The sequence below is a fragment of the Maniola hyperantus genome, chromosome 21 (assembly GCF_902806685.2).
Source record: "Maniola hyperantus chromosome 21, iAphHyp1.2, whole genome shotgun sequence".
NCBI lineage: Eukaryota > Metazoa > Arthropoda > Insecta > Lepidoptera > Nymphalidae > Maniola > Maniola hyperantus.
In genome coordinates, this window is record NC_048556.1 from 5,370,348 (window position 1) to 5,394,578 (window position 24,231).

Here is a 24,231-nt window from a genome sequence, read left to right on the forward strand (position 1 = left end):
TAAATAAAAGAAACGTAACTTATAAATTCTTTATTCTATAAAACTTGAGTCTCACTTTCATTTCCAATCTCATAAATTTTTATTAACTGATTTGGATTGGTATTTCCATATAAATATTTTTGTGCGAAATACCACACTCTGTACTTGATTTGATACAGATCTTTTGTGCTATATCATAGAGCCCTTTTTATTTTTATTTATTTTATCACAATTTTCAAGATTATGAAGTTTATATTAGGCAAAATAAGATCTAAGTCATTTATGTGAATTCAGTACAAAGATATTAAATTTTACAATTTTGTAGGCTAAAACTCAATATGAGTATAACTTTCCTATTGTAAGATAATTTCTCACATACCTACATCTAAATATATAAAAGGAAAAGCTGACTGACTGACTGACTGATCTATCAACGTACAGCTGCAACAACTGGACGGATTGGGCTGAAACTTGGCATGCACATAGCTATTATGACGTAGACATCCGCTAAGAAGGGGATCAATCCGTAGAGGGTGATCTAGGGGTTTGAAATTTGCGCATGAAGTCGCGGGCATAAGCTAGTTAATTATAAATAAGGATACTAAAATTAATAACCTTAAGTATAATAACAAAATACGGCATGGCACCAGCCTAACATAACGTAAGCATTTTAACAAAAGCAAAATTTGTATTATTTTTCTAAGAAAATGAGAATTTTATTAAAAGTACTAAAACAACAACTATTTATTAAAAGTACCTACAAACTACTACAAGTGACTAGCATAGGACAGTCAACATCGTTGTTTTTGCCGTTTTTCTTTTTGAAAGCGTTTATAAAAAAATCATCGGCGAATATTTTTTGATTCCCCTTATAATACGCTTCGATTTCTACTAAAGTTTTACGTTCTGTTTCTGGCAAGAAGAAATATAAATATACAGTGCCAATAAAACCTATGATAGAGTAAAGTAAAAATGTTCCATGAATGTGAAAGCTTGATTCTAGATTGTAGTTGGTTTTTGAAGCTAAAAAGAAAATGATGTAGCTTAGAGCGGCCGCTAAACCAGTCGCCATGCCCCGGCTCCTGAAAAAATGAAACAGCAATCTTCTAAGTATACAAAAGGAAAAGGACTGATATATCATCGCACAGCTCAAACTACTGGGGGGAGGTCGCGCTGAAATTTGGCATGCAGATAGATATTATGACGTAAACATCCGCTAAGAAATGATTTTTGAAAATTCAACTCCTATAAGGGTTTCAATAGAGGTATGGTGTAGTCTATGCGGACGAAGTCGTGGGCATAAGCTAGTATAATACATAAATCGATATAATTGTTTGTGATCAGCCAATATGTTTATATGTAGCGTTTCTGTAGCACATCAGCCTCAAGAATGATTGCTGTCGCTAATGCGGGCCAGTCTCAACAGAATCCAGAGCATGACAGTCGGCAGACTTTCAGACTTTCATCATCATCATCATCAACCGATAGACGTCCACGGCTGGACATAGGTCTCTTGTAGAGACTTCCACACGCCACGCTCTTGCGCCGCCTGAATCCAGCGGCTCCCTGCAACTCGTCTGATGTCGTCCGTCCACCTTACTTTACTTGGATATGGACGTATAAAAATCATAAATTTATGTTTTTCTGTCTGTTCGGAGTCGTTAAATCAGAACCTATTTATGCACTCATTGTTTATCCGATTTAGTTAAAATTTTAGCATAATTATTTTTGGACTAGTGAGAATGTTGTTGATCCAACTCTACATAATCGTACGCGCCCCTTCGTACCCTCGCGCCCCTAGACACGTGCCTAGTTTGCCTTAGGGGTAATCTGCCTCTATGTATAAAATATATAACAAGAAATTACCTGAATGGAAAAACTTCCGAAAGCAGTACCCAAGGTATACCCGTACTGGTAAACGAGACTAGTAACATAAACAGAATAATGGGTAAAAACTCCTTCTGTTCTGGAAACGTGTTTGGTTCGTACGAAAACACGTTGAAAGGCAGGTTAACTCCTGCGTATATGCTTATAGCAAGGCTGCAGCATGCTGTGGCGAATAATGATATTAGGACTAGTTTTCTTTTTCCAATAGATTTGACTACAGCTGCTGAGATGAGGTTCATTAATATGTAGACCACTCCGACTGTTACCTGGAAGAAAGAAGATATAATTTTAAAATAATAAATCTACTACTACAGCCATGTTACATTTAGTGTTGGATTTGTTTGTAGAACCAAACCTGTGTCACGATAGAAAAAAAGTTCAGGAGTTTTAGTTTAGTTTTTAGTTCAGAGTTCAGGAGTTCATCGCTAAATGTGTTGCGCATCGCAAATCTCGAGAACAGCTGAACCGATTTCGCTAATTCTTTTTTTATAATATTCCTTGAAGTACGAGGATGGTTCTTACGGAGAGGAAAATTTAAAAAATTTGAATCGACTGCTAGGCGAAACGAAGTTCGCCAGGGCAGCTAGTTTGTTATAATAACTTACTTACCACAATAGCTTTCGGGTCGAACTTCATTCCCAAAGCTATGCACAAGTTAACCATGTTAGGCCTAACCGGTATCAAACCACTCATGGTGTGGAAGAAGAAATATGCCATTACCAGCCCAAACGGTCTCAAAGTCTCTTTGACGAAAAACACATACTTATATTTTAGGTACGTTTTCTTGAAAATGTTGTAGTTGGAATGTTCACATGGTTGACCTTCCGGCGTTCTTTCTTCGGAGCAAATTACGCATTCTTTGTAAGCGTTGTTGTATTCTATGAGTTGGTTGAACTCGTCTTGGACATGTTCTGGTTGAGCCCATCCTCGTAGTCGGCATAAGGAATGTAATGCTTCTTTTTGACGACCTTTTGATATTAACCATATTGGAGTTTCTGGAACCTGAAATAATAAATTCTGGATTGAAGAAAAGTACTACTACGTCCGCCTCCTCTATCATTTGAATCTATTTCCACAGAGTATGGTATGTTATTATACTGTGCTACTTTGAAGGCTATAAGTTATTACTCATCAAGAATGAATAAGTTATTAAAGGGCAATAAGCGGCTGTATTTAAATAAAATAATACGACATACGACACTGTACCTTCTTGACGAGGTTGTTTTCGAGCCTAACCACTATTATGTAAATAATTATAATAATGACATATTTTAATATAATTTACCTATTATTATATTATTAATTTATGTAAACTTATGGGTACAATATGGTAAAATTAATGGTAAATGGTAAATTTTGTATATTACAATAATTGACCGAGCGGAGCGAGGTCTCTGAGTCTACTTTAGTGAAATTGCACTTGTCCGTCTGACACAGCCTTAAAACTTCTAAATTACTGAACATAATTATTTCAAATTCAAACATAGTATGTAAATGGCTTTCAGCCGAATAGTGCATAAAAACATATAAAAAGCTTTATTTCAGGGGGCTAATAGTTTTATATTATTTTATACTAAATTACGAGTAGATATTATAGGTACGCGATACGTACAAATAACACGAGTGCCATCGTCGTCAAAGGTACAGTAAGCGACACAAGTGCTGCCTGTCGCCATGACACTACAGTACCCAGTAGGTACGCGATGAACATCCCAATTGAAGTGAAACAGTTGGTCAGCGTTGTAAGGATGCCTCGGACAGATGGATCACTGAAAGACAAACAGTTTTTTTACACCAACAACGTCCATACAAGTAAGACTATAAAATATTCAAACTACAGTATTGTTATTAAATACAGTATCAATCAGTACCTAAGCGCTCACGATAAAAAATCGTTAAGTATATAGCTTTCTTAAAAATTTACTTGTAGCTTAGCCGACCTCGACGTTGAAAGCAAAGCTGTCGGCTTACAGAATAACACTGCTCATTATACTAAAAGGTGGTGTCTGCTTATCGATGGCTTATCGCAATGTCGTACCTAATTTTTTTATATAAATTTAATTTTGTTAATTTTATAAAAACGGGCAAAGTGCGAGTCAAACTCACGCACCGAGGGCTCCATACAGTTGTATTTTTTCGACATTTTATACGATAGATCAAAAACTATTATGCATATAAATAAATAGAAATCTGTTTTATAATGTACAGGTCCCTTTCATATGATACCGTACCGCACTTTGTATACTAATCTTTCTTTGAAAATACTAATTATTTGTTCATGAACCCATTTTAATTTGTTTCTGTGATACCCACATATTCACGATTTTCGGAATTTTCCCTTTACGTGTGCTATAAGACCTACCTAGCACCTACCTGCCAAATTTCATGATTCTAGGTCGACGGGAAGTACCCTATAGGTTTCTTGACAGACATACAGACAGACGATGAAGTGATCCTATAAGGGTTCCTTTTGAGGTACGGAACCCTAAAAAAATTAATGTACCTAGTTTCGTCACCTGGTTCATTAACAAATGCTCATTATTTTAATTTATTTTTACATATTATAGTGAACTAGTTGATGCCCGCGACTCGTCCGTGTGGATTTAGGTTTAAAAAGTTGCGTGGGAACTCTTTAATTTCGGGGATAAAGAACATCCTATGTCTATCTCCGGGATACAGATATGTGTGAAGTCTGTCAATCTGCACTTGGCCAGCCTGGTAGACCATGGGTCAGTAAAGAGCCACCGAAGGGTTGTTGATGATGATTATGATGAATAAATAAGCTTTTTTAGGGCTTCGTAGCCGAAGGCCAACGGGACCCTAAAAAAGCTAGCCTAGCTACACTATTACTAAACCTCGTTTTTAATGCTCGTTGTGACTGTCCGTAAAAACATTTTAGGTAATTTTATGTGTGTAGTTCAGTGCGCTGTTCTTTGACAAATAAAATAAACCTCCGCTGTTCGTCCGTCCGTCCGTTTGTACGCGGGCTGTATTTCGAAAACTGTAATAAATAGAGAGTTGAAGAATTTTGCAGAATGTGTGTTTTTATTGCTACTATAACAACAAATAATTAAAATTTCATACTTGATAGACTATCGAAAAAACTATCGATATTCTATTGTTAGTTAAGGCAAAACCGATAGTAACTGCAACCTATCGATAGTATCGATAGCGCAAAACAAGCAATACCGTTTATGGAGGCAATACTAAAGTTCTTCTTTCGATACTATCGATAGTATTGCTTGTTTTGCAGTATCGATACTACGGCTGGTATCGATAGTATTGCCACTTTGCAATACTATCGATAGTCAAAGTATCGATAGTTTTGAAACACTACACTTGACTGGTTTTTATTTACCTACCTCACTTCTCCAACATATGTCACAGATGGTGCCTCCATGATCCCCGTACCGATGCCCAGAAGTGCGTTTGCCAGAAACAAGGAAGGGACGTCCCACGCGAAGTACATGAGCAACCACGCTATCAAGTGTGGGATGTTGACTAGGAACAGGGCTTTCTTTCTCCCAAAGTAGTCCAGAATGAGGCCGGAGAAAATGCTGCCCAATGGCTGACATAGAAACGCCATGCTGCCTGAAAAATATAACACTAGATAAAACTAATGATTTTAAGCTTATTTGACATAATATTTTAACGTAGATAACAGGTACATACTACGATTAACACCAACCAGTAGGTCGATTTCGTAATACCTGCATCAATCATTATTACAATCTCAATTGTTGTGATTGGTTGAATTTGTGTTATTCTTGTTGCAACAATGCATTGCAGCCAATAGAGAGCGAGCGTCAACCAATCAGAGGTGATTGCGATCGTGACATTGTAGCTGTCATTCTACCGCAATCAAGCAACTTGACAGCGTCGTACGACATCTAACATATTATAGTGACGTTGTGAGTGTCGGATTTTGCCGGACAGCTCGTGAAGTTCCAGCGATAAAAACCAGAAAGAGGGTAGTTCGCTGCTGCCCTTAACAACTCGAACTTCATCTCTCGCAGCACTGCAGAGCCGTGCAGTTGGGTCGAAATATCGACAAATAAAACCAACAAATTAGTCGTCGTACTATGTCGGTTATCTACATTAAAATATAATAGTTAAAACATCTATAGATATATGGGTTTAATCTAAACGTAAGTTTAGTAACTCAAAATTCTAGGGATCGATGTCTAAATGCTGGCAGTACTGTAGACTACGACGTGTCCTTAACATTTTAAATTCAATGCCATGTACCTAATAGGTTTACCTTTAATAGGATTCACTTCGTGCTCATGTTATTGTGGATGCTAGAATACAGTGAGACGTCTTTAATAATAGTAGGTAGATAGATACATATAAAATGAGATCTAGGCATTGATACTACTAGTAGGGGAGCCCAAGAGACTAAACAGAGATTTACTAGAGCGTCATGGAGACCTATTGGATTGTGAAGATTAGGTGCCAAAAAGAAAAAAAGGTTATATGGTTTATGCCCTTTCTATGATGGGGAGAGTGTGTACAGGTTTTTAAAAATATAAAAAAAATAGTCTCAAAGAAATACTCGCTTTAGATATTAATCTTAGTGTATGCGCCCCACGTGTTTCTGTTATCGGAAAAATATTAATTTGCCGGTTTGCATCGTGGAGGTAGCCGTATGAAGGGGTAGAAGGGGGCGCTCCATGTTAGACTGCATCATCAATTGCCACCAGGTCTTATTGCAGCCAAGCGCGAGTCTATAAATTTAAAAAAAAAGAAAAGAAAATAGAACCAAACATCAAGCGCGTCAGATATTGAGAAGGGATGTTAACTGAATTCTCAAGTGCCTATTTTATTCAAAGGCTAACGATTTGGATGCAACCAAAAGTCATGGCTGATTTTTGAAACTTTGTGACTCTCATTTCCTCATTATTATTATTATTATATATCATTTGCTCTCACGCCCGTGTACAAAATAGATACATATAAAAGCCAAAAAAGTTTATAATATACTTACATACATAAAAATAAATAAACCTACATAAACATTACATACATACATATTTGTACCGGGCGGAGGGTTACACCCCGGCAGGGGAGACCAAACGGCCGGGGGTCAGGGCGACAGGTGAAGAAATCGGCGGACTATCCTAGCCGAGTCCAGCAAGACCGCTTTTTGCATCCTGGCTGCGAGCGAACTGCCACGGAACCCCAGTCGCCTCAGATGTTGAGCGAGGCTGACTGGGATCAACCCATTCGCAGATATGACGATTGGGATGATTTCAGTGGACTCCACATGCCACATGTCGGAAACCTCGTGAGCCAGATCGAGATACTTGCGCTTTTTCTCCGTCTCAGCTCTCACGAGGTTCTCGTCATACGGAATGGTGATGTCCACCAAAAACACCCTCGACTGTGCCCGGTCCACCACCACGATGTCAGGCTTATTCGCTAGAATAGTCCTGTCCGTGATGATGGACCGGTCCCAATAGAGCCGGACTCCGTCGCGCTCGAGTACCGGCACCGGTGTGTACTTGTAATACGGCAGCCTCTCATCCAGGAGACCGTACTTCAGAGCAAGCTCTTGGTGAAGGATTTTGGCTGCTTGGTTGTGTCTGTGCAGATACTCAGTGTTGGCAAGCGCTGAGCATCCCGAAAGCACATGTCTGAGTGACTCGCCGGGATGGCGACAAGCTCGACAGATGTCGTTATTATTATTATTATTATTATTTATTTATTATTTAATTAGAACGGCCATAAAGCCAATTACACTAATTAAAATACGAGTACAAACTAACATAAACATACTTACAAAAATTAACAACTTAAAATTATAAATTTTAAAAAGCAAAATTATAAATTTTCACAAAAGTGCAAGATCTGACCCATGAGGTCAGCCCATTTGTCAGCAAATATGTCACAGCGAGGGGACTCCTTCAGCAGTGCGTTGAGCGCAGCCAAAGTGCGCGGTATGGGTGAACTGGAACGCGCTACCGTGCGACTAAACGGACTTACGAAAAATTTGGAGCGGTGGCGGAGATAGCTGTAATTAGAGGGTGCATAAACGCAGCACATGTCACGCCCAGATTATCAGATTATTAAAATGTACGCTTTTCTGTATCTAATTAACTTACCTTACCGTAATCTGACGCGCTCGAGTAAATCTCAAAATCCTTCTTGGGCTCCCCTACCATTCTAATAGTAGTTATAGACGAGGGCTCACAAACAAAATGACATCGCTTATTTACACACATCTATGTTTCTATTATACCTAGCAACTTTTGCTAAGTAACATAATATCGAATCGATAGTATACAATTATTAACAGATATCCAACAAAGATACCGAAAAGGCATCTTCTACAAAAAAAATATTACGTGTACAGATTATTTTTCTTGGTTGTACCTTGTAAATTGTTTGTAGCCTTAGTACTTGGACTAAGCTTGTACCAAAGCGCGATATAATATACTACAGCGCCATCATTCGGTTAGAAGTTTATCTATCTATCTATACTTGTAATAAAACTGTAACTGGGCGATTTCTGTACATTAAATATATTTTTATGAAAATTTTAATGGAAGAAAACATTCCTATTGATAAAGACGTCAAAACATTTTTATTTTTTGGAATTTTTGTCTGTCTGTCTGTGCCTGCATAACGCAAAAACTACTGAACGGATTTAAATGAAATTTGGTACAGTGGTATTTAGGTAGTTTGTAGTAGTAGGAGCACGTAGGAGTGATGTACTCTGCTTCATCGCAGTTGAGAAGTTAGGCTTGGAAATCAATCATGATTCATAAAGTAATTGCTGGTCCCTAAAATAACAATTCACCAGCAAAACGTCAAGAGAATATAAACCTATGGCGTACTTTCCGTTGACCTAGGATTATGAAATATGGCAGGTAGCAATCTCTTTAAGCTATAAGCTCAAGTAAAGGGAAAATCTGAAAACTGAATTTTGGTTACACCACAAAAAAGTGTTGGTACGGAACCCTTCGTGTGCGAGTCTGACTCCCACTTGACTTGTTTTTCTTTGTGCATGAGTGCTTACCGAACCACGAGGCCTGCGACTGGTTCATCGTCAGACCTTCCTTAGCGTCGAGCACTTCGGGTAGGACCATAGTGACGAAGCTGATAGACATCCCTAGGCCGATCAGCAGAACGTTAAGCGCGACGCATGCTAGAACCTGAAAAATCAAACATTTTATCAAATTAGACAGATAAGTATGTAGCTACCTACTACTCGTAATACCTACGTACTTAGTATAGTAGGTATATTTATTCGCAAAATGGACGCGTACGACATTATATACAAGTTATGCAAGGTATACAGATCGCGTTTATACCCCTAAAATAGAACGTGGCTACGCGAACAACGCGCGAATAGATTGATTTTTCACTCGATATTCATGCGATTAGGGTTGCCAGGCGTCCGGATAAAGCCGGACATAGATAGGCTTTTTGATTGCGTGTCCGGCCAAAATAAACGGCTTGTCCGGTTTTTGTTAGGCTTTTTACATTTCGCAAACGAGCGTGGCCGAGCGCAGGCGAGTCGACTGTCGGTCGCTCCCGCAGGCGGCAATGCCGCCTGACACCAAGATTTATGACAATAATAAAAAAGCCTAATTTTACATACCATTTTTTTGTCGTACCTATCAATACTAAGACATAAAATCCTCAATAATGTGTATGTGTGTGTGCGGCCTTTCTACCCAAATGTCCGGCCAAACTGGCTGGTCTGTCCGGCTATTAGGTTTGGCGACCTGGCAACCCTAGATGCGATCGTCGCACTCACACAAAACGGAACCCTTATAGATTCGTCATGTCTGTCTGTCCGTCTGTCCGTCACAGCTACTTGAAACTATAAGAGCTATACTGTTGAAACTTGGTAAGTAGATGTATTCTGTGAACCGCATTAAGATTTTTACACAAAAATAGAAAAAAAACAATAAATTTTGGGGTTCCCCATACTTAGAACTGAAATTCAAAATTTTTTTTTTCATCAAACCCATATCTATGGATAGGTCTTCAAAAATGATATTGAGGTTTATAATATAATTTTTTTCTAAACTGAATAGTTTGCGAGAGAGACACTTCCAAAGTGGTAAAATATGTGTCGTCGTCGTCGTCGTCCCCCCCCCCCCCCCCCCCCCCCCCGTAACTTCTCAAATAAGAGAATGATAAAACTAAACAAATATATGATGTACATTACCATGCAAACTTCCATCGAAAATTGGTTTGAACGAGATCTAGCAAGTAGTTTTTGATAAGTGCAAAATGACGATAAAATACTATTGTACTACGGAACCCTCACTGCGCGAGTCTGATTTGCACTTGGCCGATTTTTTTTTAGGTTTTAAATCATATTCAAATACAGTCGTTCATGACGATTATTACAGTATGTTAGGTATTCCTATACCTACTAACAACAGCTTTACAAAGAATAATAGTTGCAAGAAAATAATAAGTGTCATTATTATGATAACTAGATCTTCTATAAATATTAATTATAGTATACAATCTAGGTGATGCCCGCGACTTCGTCCACGTGGATTTAGTTTTTTTTAAATCCTATGGCAACTACTTCCGGGATTAAAAGCTCCGTTTCTGCGATACAAGCTAAAGTACCTGTATCAAATTTCGTCAAAATTGGCTTAGCAGATGGGTAAGACAGTGATACACAATTTTCATCTTTATATTATTTCAGGATGTATTGATAGATATTTAAAGCAAAATGGCATACACATTTATTTTAAAGCAAGGTCAAAATCCTGCAGAAGCTTTTAGTCTCTTGCAATCTTCTTATCTTAATGTGTTTCATCAATATGCAATAAAGTAAAATATATATTTACCTAAATTGCTTCTACATTTATGTACATAATAACATAATGTATACTTACCTCAATTTCGTACGTGCAAAACCGCAGTCAAAAGTGATTTTTATATGTACAGTAAAAGAACATACATTGGTAAGTAGGTGACTAAGATCTAGTGTAAAATGTTATTTTAACAGCTAATCTTTATTGTCGAAGACGTAGGTAAATATTTTTCGAGTTATCATGATTTTATTTCTCAAGTATCATGCCATGAGTCTAATATGTTTTGTGTGGCGTCCTAAATTTCGGAAGCCAGTCAATTTTTAACCGACTTCAAAAAGAGGAGGACTCCACATTGAGGTGCCATTGTGGAGTCTCATAAAAATATGAAGTCTAGACGATTCGCGCAGCTAAAGCTAATTGGCACCGGCACCAAAAAGTATTATTATGGAACTATATTAACTCTACATAAACTAATCTAAATATATAAAAGGAAAAGGTGACTGACTGACTAACTGACTGACTGACTGACTGACTGACTGACTGACTGACTGATCTATCAACGCACAGCTCAAACTACTGGACGGATCGGGCTGAAATTTGGCATGCAGGTAGCTATTATAACGTAGGCATCTGCTAAGAAAGGATTTTTGAAAATTCAACCCCTAAGGGGGTGAAATAGGGGTTTGAAATTTGTGTAGTCCACGCGAACGAAGTCGCGGGCATAAGCTAGTACATAATATATTCGGTAATAAATTAAATTATTTTTAAATTTTTAGTGTTTGTGTATCGAAGATGGTTTTTATTTTTTTTTGTAAAAAAAATTTTTGAATAACCGTTAAAGCTATATATGTAGTTAGTGACGCAAGAAGTTCGCTTCACTATTATTTACCTATTGTGAAATTATGTTCACAATACTGATGCCCATTATAAATGAAATAATTTCGTTTTTTTAATAATATTTATCTAATTTTAGTATTTTTTGTCCAAGTGCAAGGATATAACTGAAATTGTAAACAAGTTTCAATTTCTAATATGTAGCCGTTTTTGACATAATAATATCGTCGAATTCAATGTCTACTTTAATGCCCCCCATTTCGAATAGGGAGCCCCCCAGAAATAAATCTTTTTATATTTTTATGCAATATTCGGCTGAAGGCCATCGGTTTACTATGTTTAATTTTTCATTATTATGTTTAAATTTGAAGTAATTACGTTCAGTAATTCAGAATTTATAAGGTTGTGACAGACGGACGGACAATCGGGGGTTCGATCCCGGGCACGCACCTCAGACTTTTCAACAGACGCAACTTTTCAGAGTTATGTGCGTTTTAATTAATTAAATATCACTTGCTTTAGCGGTGAAGGAAAACATCGTGCGGAAACCTGCATGCCTGAGAGTTCTCCATAATGTTCTCAAAGGTGTGTGAAGTCTCCCAATCCGCACATGGCCTTATTATCCACAATAGACTATGGCCAAAACCCTTCTCACTCTGAGAGGAGACCCGCGCTCTGTAGTGAGCCGGTGATGGGTTGATCAGGATCATGATGATGACGAACTATACAATTTATTCGCTCTGCCACTGTCAAGAAAATTAATATAATAGACACGTGACACAAATCTATATTTATTTATTTGCTTAGTATCGATAAATATCTTACGAACAGTGATTGATGAGGCCCCCCGACGCGCGTTCGGTTTATTGCCACTTGAACATCAACGATGTCTAATGTAGTTTTTATAGAATCTAATTGTATAGGCCCGTGGCCATCCGGTTTCGCTTTATGTGTAGGTTGATTTTTTTTATACGTTATGAAAGACACGAATTTAAAAATCATACTAATTAAGTTTTAAACGCACCCACTCACTTTTTGTGTACTTTTCCACTGCCTTTGAATCAATTAAATTTTATCACTAAACTAGCTTATGCTCGCGACTTCGTCCGCGTGAACTACACAAACTTCAAACCCCTATTTCACCCCCTTAGAGGTTGGATTTTCAAAAATCCTTTCTTAGCGGAAGCCTACGTCACAATAGCTATCTACATGCCAAATTTCAGCCAGATCCGTCCAGTAGTTTAAGCTGTGCGTTGATAGGTCAGTCAGTCAGTCAGTCACTCAGTCAGTCAGTCACCTTTTCCTTTTATATATTTAGATAATTATATGATAAGATGATTTCATCATCTTTTGCTAACCTTGAAGTGAATTTTGGAAAATGCCAGAACGTTAAAATTGGTCCATCTCGTTATATCCTTTGACGATCAACGATTTTGAGAATCTTCCATGCACATAAATCTATAATAATATAATTACCAAGCGAAAGTTTGTTAGTTTGTTGATTTGTCATATCGATGTGATTTTTTGCATATAATATAGTTCACAGGTATTGGTATAGTTCAAGACCTGGAAAGTAACATAATCTACTTTTTATCTCGAAAATTCAAATCGTTCCCACGGGATTTTTATAAAATCTGAATTGCGGGTGTTATATTACTATTAAAATAATACAGCAGATGCTTTGCTTGATTTTAATAACTTAATATTTTGGCCTTACCTGACAAAATTTACAACTACCTTCATGTTCAAATAAATGATAGATGATAACTTTTATTAGTCGTCATTACATTTCATTAATCATCATCACTATTAAAGCCCACTGTCTTAACTTCTTTTTCTAAATCTCACACGGGCATCAGAAGTAGAAATAAAATCTAATTAGGTATCTCAATTTTAATTTTCCTTGCCGTACATTTTGTTTGTCATATCCGCCATCATCATCATCATTATCATCGTCATTATGACATCATAAATATAATTATAGCCTACGCATAAACGTATATTACATACTATTCAGTTCTAACGAACCTTATAAATGTGCGAAGGTGTGACTGTCTATCTGTTACCTACCTTTTTCTAAGCCCATCCGTTGAACCGATTTAGACTTTTGGTACCTAGATTGTAGTTGCATCCCTGGGAAGGACGTACGCTACTTTTTATCCTGGAAAATTGAACAGAATCCATGGGATTTTTGTAAAACCTATATCCAAGTGAATGAAGTTATAGGCATAGTCTATAAATAGTTTATAAATACTTACCTAGTACCTACGAGAGATTAAGTATCAATCAGCTATCGCGTGCCAATATAATAAATTAAATAATCAAATCGATTCCATATTCTAATTTAAGTCTATATATAGGTAGGAGGTACCTACTTAATGATATAATTTATCCGCTAGCTATATTTTGGGTCCTAGTGGAAGGTCACAGAATTAATGTAGAATAGGAGAGTTTAAGTCGCCGCACAAATGATTTATGAAGCATGGACTAGCTGATGCCCGCGACTGATTCGTCCGCGTGGATTTACGTTTTTCAAAATTCCGCGGGAACTCTTTGATTTTTTCGGGATAAAAAGTAGCCTATATTCTCTGGAGTACCTACTAATTGACGTTTAATAGTATTTAAAGCCAGCAACGTTGGAACAATATCCGAAGTCTGAAGTAATTGTATATGTACAAGCCTTTTATTCCTTAACTGAGATGAGTGAGAAAGCTATTTTTTTAATTCTAAAACTAGCTGCCCTGGCGAACTTCGTACCGCCTAACAGTCGATTCTTTTTCGATATTTTTTTTAATTTTTCTCTCCGTAAGAACCATCCCCGTACTTCAAGGAATATTATGAAAAAAGAATTAGCGAAATCAGTTCAGCTGTTCTCGAGATTTGCGATCAGAAACACATTCAGCGATTCATTTATATATATATATAGAAGAAGATAGATTGAAATGTAGTCAAAAGTTCAATAACGAAAATTAATGGTTAGTAATATTTTTATCAATTAGTGTATTAGGGTAATATGAATGTCACATGTTATTTTTTATTATTCTGATTTTAATTAATATGAAAAGTTAACACAGAGATATTATAAACAGACAGACACAATTTCGTATTCATAATGTTAGTACCTACGGATTTATCTGTGTACATAAAATTCTAAGTCCTAACTGACTGACTGTAAATATATACGCACAGCCTGAACCGCTGGTCCTTGAGACATGTTCGGGGGGTGTTTTCTTTGTAAAGAGTAGGTATCCACTACGATATTTTTTTTCAAATTTCCACCCCTAAGTGGGTTAAATGGGGGTTAAAATTTATGTGCCTAGTCCACGTGGACGAAGTCGCGAGTTATCCCGACACACACATACCTACTATTAGAATTTTTAAATATCTAGTAAATGTGGGCCTTTTAAATGCTAATTTATGTATATACCTTCTTATCTAGAACAAGATTTTTAAATGACTATTAAGAGTTTTTTATAGCTTTCAATTATGTAATTTTTTGTTGGGAAAAAGTTGTGTTACAAAAAATGTGATTACAAAATAACTGCCAAAGAACTATAACAAACATTTATTTTATAAAAATATTCTACATTTCGAATCAGGGGATTTTTATTACCTACTCTAAACTTTAGAGACTAAACCGTTATAACTGACATATAGGTACCTACTACAAGCTTGCACGCGGAAAACAGGTTTAGGATGAACGTGTAGACAGATTTATTAGAGTTAAAATGTTTTCCTCTATTAGCTTAACGATTATTATTCTTAGACGTTAGTTATAATAACCGGGAAGATAACGCATGCATGTTGGATGTCAAGGTTAAAGCACAATAAAAGTCCTGTGATCTGTGGGCGCGTTTGGAACCCTCATAGCTTTAGTTTTAAGTTTGCGTAATAATTAGCACCACTATATCTTACAAATCCAACGACTGACAATCAAAAAGAGTAATTTATTACCTATTTTGAATAAATTATTTGAATTTGAATTTGAACTTATCAGTACCCTTATTATAAATGCGAAAGTGTGTTTGTTTGTTGGTTTGTTGGTTTATTGGTTTGTTGGTTTGTCCTTCAATCACGTCGCAACGGTGCAACGGATTGACGTGTTTTTTTGCATGGGTATAGATAAAGACCTAGAGAGTGCCATAGGCTACTTTTTATCCCGGAAAATCAAAGTGTTCCCACGGGATTTTCAAAAAACTAATTCCACGCGGACGAAGTCGCGGAAATCAGCTAGTAAGTTATAATAACGATTTGATGTGCAGCTTAATGATTCTCAGAGGCCTGCATGACGGAGGGACCAAGGTTTTTGGATTACAATAAGGTCCTATCCAATTACCGATTAGTAAAATATTGCTTGAAATGATTTAGTAACTGACTGATTTCATTATCATGATAGAACCAGTGGACTTCCAAAGCTGGACATGCCCTTCCTAATGAGCACCCCCACATTTAGTCCTCAGTCTTCCCCATTAGTCACTTTCTACTAGACTCGTCGGTCCATCAAGTTGAAGTTGGTACCTACGTTCCACACCACAGTCTAGACTCTAGGCTAACTCAGATTGCAGATAGCCAGGTCTTGATTTCACTTTACCCTATTCTTAGTCACAATGTATGCTAGACTTTGATATTATGATTGAAAAAATACTCAAATTTTATCGATTATAAATTATTAATTATTATTATTATATTATATTATTATTATACATTGTAGGTACCTAACTACCTAATATTATAATTTCCGATTCACAGTTTCCGTGCATCGTTTTTAGGGTTCCGTACCCGAAGGGTGGCAACGGGACCCTTTTACTAAGCGTCCGTTATCCGACCGTTTTTCCGTCCGTCCATCTGTCTGACAGCGGCGAGCTGTAAGTACCTATCTCATGAAGCGTAATAGGCAGAGTTGAAATTTATACAGACCCTGAATTTCGATAGCAGCATAATAAAAAAATAAAAATGGCCGCCATAAAAAATATTAGGTACAAAGTGGTATATCTTGCACGATGTCACATACGCAACCCTCCGTGTGCGACTCCAACTCGCACTTGACTGGGTTTTTTTTCTTATAGGTAGGTACATAGTAAGTAGCCTAGTGTGGAAATTATATGGCTTTATGTTTGCGAGTTACGGAGGTCAGATGACAAAACGGATGCTCGGGTAACCAGACAATCCGTTTAATACTAGACAGTGTATCTACCTAGAGTAATAATATCTAGACTTTATGAGTTCCGCCTTAGCCAGTGCAGGGACATATCACATATTTATGTTTATAGGCTAATTAGGCTCTTTCCCATGTCTTTTGCGACTATTTTTAAAAATAATACGTAAATGAGTAAATTATGACAGACAGACAGATAATATGTACATTCGCATTTATAATATTAATATAGATTTGAAAATTATCTCTATGATCTTTATTTTATTCCACAGAATAAAAAATCTGATTTCTACAAAAAATGTAAAATATCTTATTATCGATGATATATTTTAAATAGATACGCCCGTCCATGAATAATACTTTAAATATTTAAAATAAATATGTAGACTTCATTATTAAAATTAAATTCATTAACCTATAAAATACATAATTTATCTACGAGAAGTTAGAATAAAACTAGATCTAGATGCTTGTTAAATAATAAGATATACTTACCTAGGTATCCTTCTTGAGGCCAGTAAGTTTTCAAGATAAAAATGTAACGCTGAAGTCAAATAAAGTTGCCAAAATTGTACCGAGATGCCTTGGCCGTCCATACTGAATGGCTTATTTCATTTATCCACCCTGAAACAGCCAACCTAAGAGGTATACTCGGAAACATCCGAGTATACACCCCAGGGCGTCCAAAGATGGACACACGTTTCCGAGTACACACCCTAAGGTGGCTGTTTTGGGGTGGATAAACGGAATAAGCGTACAGCAGAATATTTATTACGGAACGCATTGCCACGAAAGTAATCTTGAAAAGTTATCATCATCATCATCATCATCATCAATCGATAGACGTCTGGAAATAGGTCTCTTGTAGGGACTTCCACACGCCACGGTCTTGCGCCGCCTGAATCCAGCGGCTCCCTGCAACTCGTCTGATGTCGTCCGGCCACCTAGTGGGGGGTCTTCCAACGCTGCGTCTTCCGGTGCGAGGTCGCCATTCCAGCACAACTATTGAAAAGTTATACTAGTTCGTAATGGCATAAAATATTATATTTGGAAGGGTTAAATACCCTTGTAGAAAACTATAACCAAGCCCCAGTTCAAGAATGAGACACTTACTTTAATCTGCAATTGCTCAACCAAGAAATAAAAGTAATAGCAAGTAATAGGTATTGGCTCAACTTCTAAATCAACTTAATAATATGTCACGTCATTCAATAGTAGGGCGGAAAGTCGTCATTATGTCTAGGGTCAAGAATTCATAAATATGTACTTATTAAGTATACCATTTTCTCACTGCTGTAGGGTTTTAAATAAGTATTCATAAAGTGCAAGGAATTCAGAAAATTAGAGTAGCTTGCTAATAAATTGACATTGAGTCTAATAATGAGGAATCGAGTTAAATAAAAATAAAATATTAAAAAATCCAACTTTCAAAACCACTATAAAGAAAAAAATATGTTTCTACACGGTGTAGGTACTTAGTATGTTGAAGTCGGGCGAGCTTCATGCTTAGATTTCTATTAGGATCTTAGGTTTCTTTTATTATGCTCGCTCGTAAGAACCTACCTACAAGCCGTGGTATGGTTACAGTATTTGAATTCTTGGTGCAAACATGTATTTTAAAAGCGGCCAAGTATGCCTCTCTTATAGAGAGTTACATTTTTGTGCCGTTTGGCGTGGAGACCCTGGGGCCATGGAGTCTTAGTGCAAAAAAAAATACGAGACATTTCACCGCGATTAATAGCCTCATCTGGTGACAGAAGGGCTGGCTCATTTTTTGCGCAACGGATCAGCCTGGCTGTCAAGCGCGGAAATGCAGCCAGTATTCTTGGCACCATTCCACGCGGTCATGATTTATATAGTAGGTAATTAGATAAGGCTAGCTTTAAGTTTTATTGTAATATTTTTATTTTAAAAATTATTATTCTGACATTTTTTGCATAGAAAATTGCCTTGTTAACTGAGAATTCAAATTAATATTTATTTTATCGGTGAAGGCTCGCACTATCGCAAAAAAACAAGAAAGCCAAAGTCCAGAGATAATTATTATTAATTAATAAATCAATTTTTATTTTACAAAACAAGAAACCACTCATATAAGTAATTTATCTTAATGGCTAATTATTAATTATTTATTGAGTTTAATGGGTCCTTGAATGCGTGTCATTGATCAATGATCTTAATTATTGTACTCTAAACTTGTGTTGAATGTCATTGCTCTTCGCGTAGTGAAAAAATAATTAATTGGTCAAGTGTGAATCGAACAAGCATAATGTTAGGGTTCCGCAGTTAATCACGAGGAGAGCAAATTGTTCTTCTCATCTTCCGTTGATTTTTTTTCAAAATTTGAAAGTAGGTCACATGTATCGGTAACAAGTAGGTATCTATAACACGAAGTAGCTGTGATATTGATGGATAGGTATTTTTTAAATACAGATAGCGAGCAAACGAGCAGGCGGCGGCTCACGGCGGAAGTGATTACCGCCGCCCATGAACATTTGCAGCACCAGAGGAACCGTTTGGTTGCCGGCCTTATAGGAATTTGTTGGTCTGCCCCTTGACTAACCCCATGTTGTAATCTAAATGGAACACCGCCGAAGGAAGTTGATTCCGCAGTTTGCATGTGCTTGGAAAAAAGGATCTGGCACAACGGGTGGTCGAAGTGCAGCAGACATCCAGGCACGCTACTCGTGTGATACAGGTGATGAGGTAGGTATGTGAAAAAAGCGGGGAATAGCTAATAGTTAAGACGTTGGCCTCCTATTCGAGGGGTCCGGGGTTCGTTCCCGGGCACGTACCTTTAACTTTTCAGAGTTTTGTGCGTTTCACCTGCATGCCTGAGAGTTATCCATAATGTTCTCAAAAGTGTGAGATGTCTGTCAATTAGCATTTGGCTAGCCTGGTACACTATGACCAAAGACTTCGCATTCTGAGAGGAGCCCCGTGCTCAATAGTGGACTGGCGATTAGTTGATGACGATGATGGATGGACAGGACAAAACTTTAAGGTTTTTGGTTTTACTACGAAATTCTAAAAAGAAAGTTTCACTTACCTACCTCGTATCTTAATAAGAACCACTAATGATTATGAGAACATGTTTTTTCTGACGTGGTGTCATTATAGGCCAGTTGCATCCATACATTATAATTCAATGGTTGCATCAATATAATTTTACAAAAAGTTGCTTCGTAAACTTTAAACATAACGCACCGTTAGAGAAAAAATTGCTTTTTTTCACTAACGGTTGAGCCAATTGATTTTAAAAAACCGACTGCGCAGTGAAGTTTACATAACTTAATAATTAATCTTCAGTAAAGATAAAGAGTAGGTATATGAGGCGGGGAAATACAAACTGTTGATTGTTAACCTGAGACACATACAAATATGTACTTACACAATATTGATGTTACGCTCTAGAACCGAAATCGCTCATTGAGCTAAAAAAACAGCACACAACGCGTTGTGTATATTGCAGAAAGGCCATGACGTGAAATTCGTGTTATTTAGGAAAACGTTCACAACTCGTCGCGTTGTGGCAATGAAGAACAGTCACTTCGCTTTCTGAGCACTAAACTAGAACGAAATCTGAGCACGCAGACTCCTACAAACTTGATGTGACAAAGAAGATGAGGTGAGTAAGGGGATGGGGAGGATGGTGATGATTATTGAAGATCAAGTTTTAACATGGGCTACGCCAGAAGACTCACCCCGTCGCCCCTTCATTCAGCTCACCTACTCGACTTTCGTTGTGCTACGAGGTCGCCGGCTCGCTTCGCTCGCCACCTCCCCCTTCACTTCACTCGGCCTCGTAGGGTTGCTTCATTCAATACCTCCTTCGCAAGCCTCTGGCTTCGCGCTTTACAAAAACAGTCTACTAGTACTGACAAGACTGCGTAGGATCAGGGTGCTCAGATTTTGTACTGGCTTAGTGGTCAAAACGCGTCGAGGCCTTTTTTCATTGCCGTAACGCGTTGTGGGCTTTTTCATAAGAGCTATAACGCGAATTTCACGTCGTTGCCTTTCTACAAAATCCACAACGCGTTGTGAGCTATTTTTTAACTCAATGAGCGATTTCGGTCATCGAGCGTACGTCACATACACCCGAAAAATAATAGGTACCCTCCTTCTGGAACAGTCAGCTAAAAAAAAACATTGATATTGACTATCGGTTAGCACTAAATGGGCTCTAACATTCGTTATAAGAAACGAGTACACTTAAGTTAGAATAACGGCGTTCATAAAAAAGTAGGTAATAAACCATATTTAACGGATTTAGACTAGATGATGCCCCGCGACTTTATCCGCGTGCAATTAAATTTTTATTTCAGTGGGAACTCTTTGATTTTCCGTGATAGTATCCTATGTTCGTGATACAAGCTATCTCTATGCCTACTAAACGTTAAAGTTCAGTTAAACAGATATATCGTAAAGAGATAGCAGACAGACAAGCAGACACACTTTCGCAGTCATCATAATATTATACCGTAGGTATTCCATACTAAGGTCGAGTAGGCAGGATCTGTCTCTCCTTCCAAACTGGCATCCAAATTACAAAATTTATATTTCACGTTTGTCCAAATCACCAAATCAGATAAGATAACTACTTACCATTAGATACTCCATAATTTTTTTTATTTATTTTTTATAATTTTTTATACAAAACTTGTTTTAATCTAAAGTTTGAAATGTGTTTGGTACTATGTATTTCATCAACAATGAACTTAGAAATTCAAAATAATATTTTTCAATTTTTAAGTAATTTAGGACTGCCTTGCCTAGCCCAAATTTGGTTGAGTTTTAGCTTTGCAATACAAATTCAGGAACTACCAACCTACCACGGTCTACGACGGACTAAAAATTCTACAGGAATATAAAAATGTTGACCAAGTGCGAGTCGGACTCATCAACGAAGAGCTCCCTCCCATTGCGTCGTACACATAACACTTAAATTTTTTTTAATTTTCATGGGGGCCATTTTGAAATTTTACCCGTCGAATTGAGAACCTTCTTTAAAACAGATTCTAATGAATAGACTCTCTTGGTATATAGTTAACTAGCTTATGCCCGCGACTTCGTCCGCGTGGATAACACAAATTTGAAACCCCTATTTCACCCCCTTAGGGGTTGAATTTTCAAAAATCCGTTCTTAGCGGATGCTTACGTCATAATAGCTAAATAAATTTCAGCCCGATCCGTCCAGTAGTTTGAGCTGTGCGTTGATAGATCAGTCAGTCAATCCTTTTATATAGGTACCTATTTAGAAGAGTTCGATATAATGCTGTGATTTAGTTTTTAAAATTCCCGTAGGAACTCTTTGATTTTCCGGGATACTCTGTCCATCTCAGAGATGAAAGCTATATCTTTGTACCAAATAGATGAAGCCCATGACTTCTCCCGATCGTGGATTTACGTTTTTAAAAATCCCCTGGGAGTTCTTTGGTTTTTCGGGATAAAAATTAGACTATGTCCTTCTTCGGGATGCAAGTTGTCTCTGTACCAAATATTGTCAAAATTGTTTGAAAATATGAGACATGAAGCGGTAACAGACAGACAGACAGGAAGACACTATACACATTCGCAGTCATAATAATTGATACGGATTTTTACTTACCTATTTAAAAACATCATGGAAAAACTAGGTACCTTTATCCTACGCGAAATCTACTTGCCTACGAATGTACGTAATTGAGAAGCTGCTGAACAAAACGGTATTATTACACTTCTGATCAAAGTACTTTTTAAAACATCCGGAGTTTTAGACGTTTTAGCCTACTGAATACAAATCTGAACTAATTTCTAAGCAAAACAACCTAAAACTACGCTGAAATTAAGTCCAAAGTTCAAGATTTCGATCACTAAAATACAAACTTGAATTTATTTCCAACTGAAACGGCATTAAAACTGTGCTAAATTGAATTAAACTGTTGTCATTCGGATCAAAACAATATTAATATAGTAAAGTTTTAACATCTTTTATTCTGACTAATTAGGCCTGTCTTAGATAATATAGTATTAGGATTAGGTAAATAGTTATAAGATTACCAACATTAGTTTTTTTTAAGGCGTGTGCGTATTACTAACAATCATAATATTATTATTATGATCTTGATATCTGAAAGCCATAAAGCAAATTAAGAAGAAGAAGATGATCTTTATAATATGGCCGAAATAAAGAATGTTTTTATTCATTCAGTTTGTTGCTCCTGTATTATTTTATTTCGTGCAATTACATCGTAGGTAGGCAAGTTTCTTAAATATACTTACACAAATATATTACTCGTCTACATACCTGAGACAGCACCACCCGAGATCTGCTGATTGTTTTTTTCTGTCCCCTTGTCATTTTTCCACAAATTGTCCACTTTTCTTTAAATTTTTCACTGTTGCACTAATTCCAATGCAATCACTTCACCAAGTGACTGTCTCGAGTCACTGATAACTTCATAATTCAATATTGTTAATCCTATTGTGCGGTTTCGTATAAGCCTTCAATTGTTTGCTAAACACTTAAAGTGGATCACTTTTGTGCAGGTTGTGCTTTATTTCTTTTTCTTTATTAAGCAGTTTTGAGGTATTCTAAACCATAAAAATAAAGCAAGGCGAAAGAAAATATTAATTAATAGTAGGCATCTATCTACCTGTAATTTGCCTTAAAGTTACAACACAGACTACTCATTCTTAAGCAATCTGGTATTTTGTTCAGATATTTAAAAAAGATTATTTTATTTCGTAATAAATAGGTATTTGAATTGGAAAAGGCACATAATAATGTTGTTTATTAAAAAAATACAAATAAATATTATTACTAAAGGCTTTGTTTTAACTTAATAGTTTAAAGCAACTTTATTTTTTTGATATTTTCCGAAATAGACTCTAGAGTAGATTTTTTTTAAATAATATTTTAAACTTCTTAAGACCTCTTAACTTTCCAGTTGCACAACAAACACTGACTTGCTTGTTTAGCTTGTGATGGGCACTAACCATGTGGTGATTCTTGGTCTTTGATTTAATAAATCATTCCAAAACCGGTCTATAAATAGTCCTACCAGAAAAGGCCCTTTTATACTATAAGTAATTATTAGAAAATTAACGATCTTATCTTGCGTAATATTTAAATCAGTTCAAAAATTCTTAGTATATCCAATGGTGTGGAATGTTGTTTTTGGCAATAATCAGTAGGTTTGTTAAAAGTTATAACTACTCGCATTAAGTATAGCATAAATACACCTATTTGTCACTTGGCCTAGTATATACCAGAGAATAGGTTACTTCTTGTTTGATTTTTGACATCATAAAAAATTACGCGTGGAAATCATTCGAGTGCTGTCTCGATTTAAGAGAATGGAGGTATCATGTCCTCACTATATAATGTATAATAATACTATCAAATACCTACCTTAGGTACGTGGCCCCACGGTTTGCGCATGGACGCTTATACTTACGTTTCATCATCGACCGTTAGACGCATTTACGGTGATTATATTATTATTAAATTTATTATGCAAAAGCTTATGTCCGCAAAGTTCAAGTGAAGTATAGTTTAGGCGAGAGCAGTGAAAGTCTAGTGGTTAAGACGTCGGCCTTCTATTC

General features: G+C 36.7%; 1 protein-coding gene across 2 annotated transcripts; it reads right to left on the bottom strand.

Moving 5' to 3' along the window:
* Nucleotides 1-15: 15 nt before the first annotated feature.
* LOC117992228 (facilitated trehalose transporter Tret1-like) lies at nt 16-23,600 on the bottom strand. Of its 2 annotated transcripts, none has more exons than XM_034979887.2 (8): nt 23,559-23,600; nt 22,931-23,217; nt 8,888-9,023; nt 5,229-5,457; nt 3,479-3,635; nt 2,476-2,868; nt 1,846-2,132; nt 16-1,061 (listed from the first exon to the last, which is right to left on the bottom strand). In XM_034979887.2, exons 2-8 carry the CDS (start codon nt 22,982-22,984, stop codon nt 737-739), a joined length of 1,581 nt encoding a protein of 526 aa, XP_034835778.1. In that variant the 5' UTR covers nt 22,985-23,217; nt 23,559-23,600; the 3' UTR covers nt 16-736. The 2 variants fall into 2 exon arrangements, with proteins under 2 accessions (XP_034835778.1, XP_034835779.1); XM_034979888.2 differs by having other exon boundaries at nt 22,931-23,140; nt 23,559-23,573.
* Between the last annotated feature and the right edge of the window lie 631 nt (nt 23,601-24,231).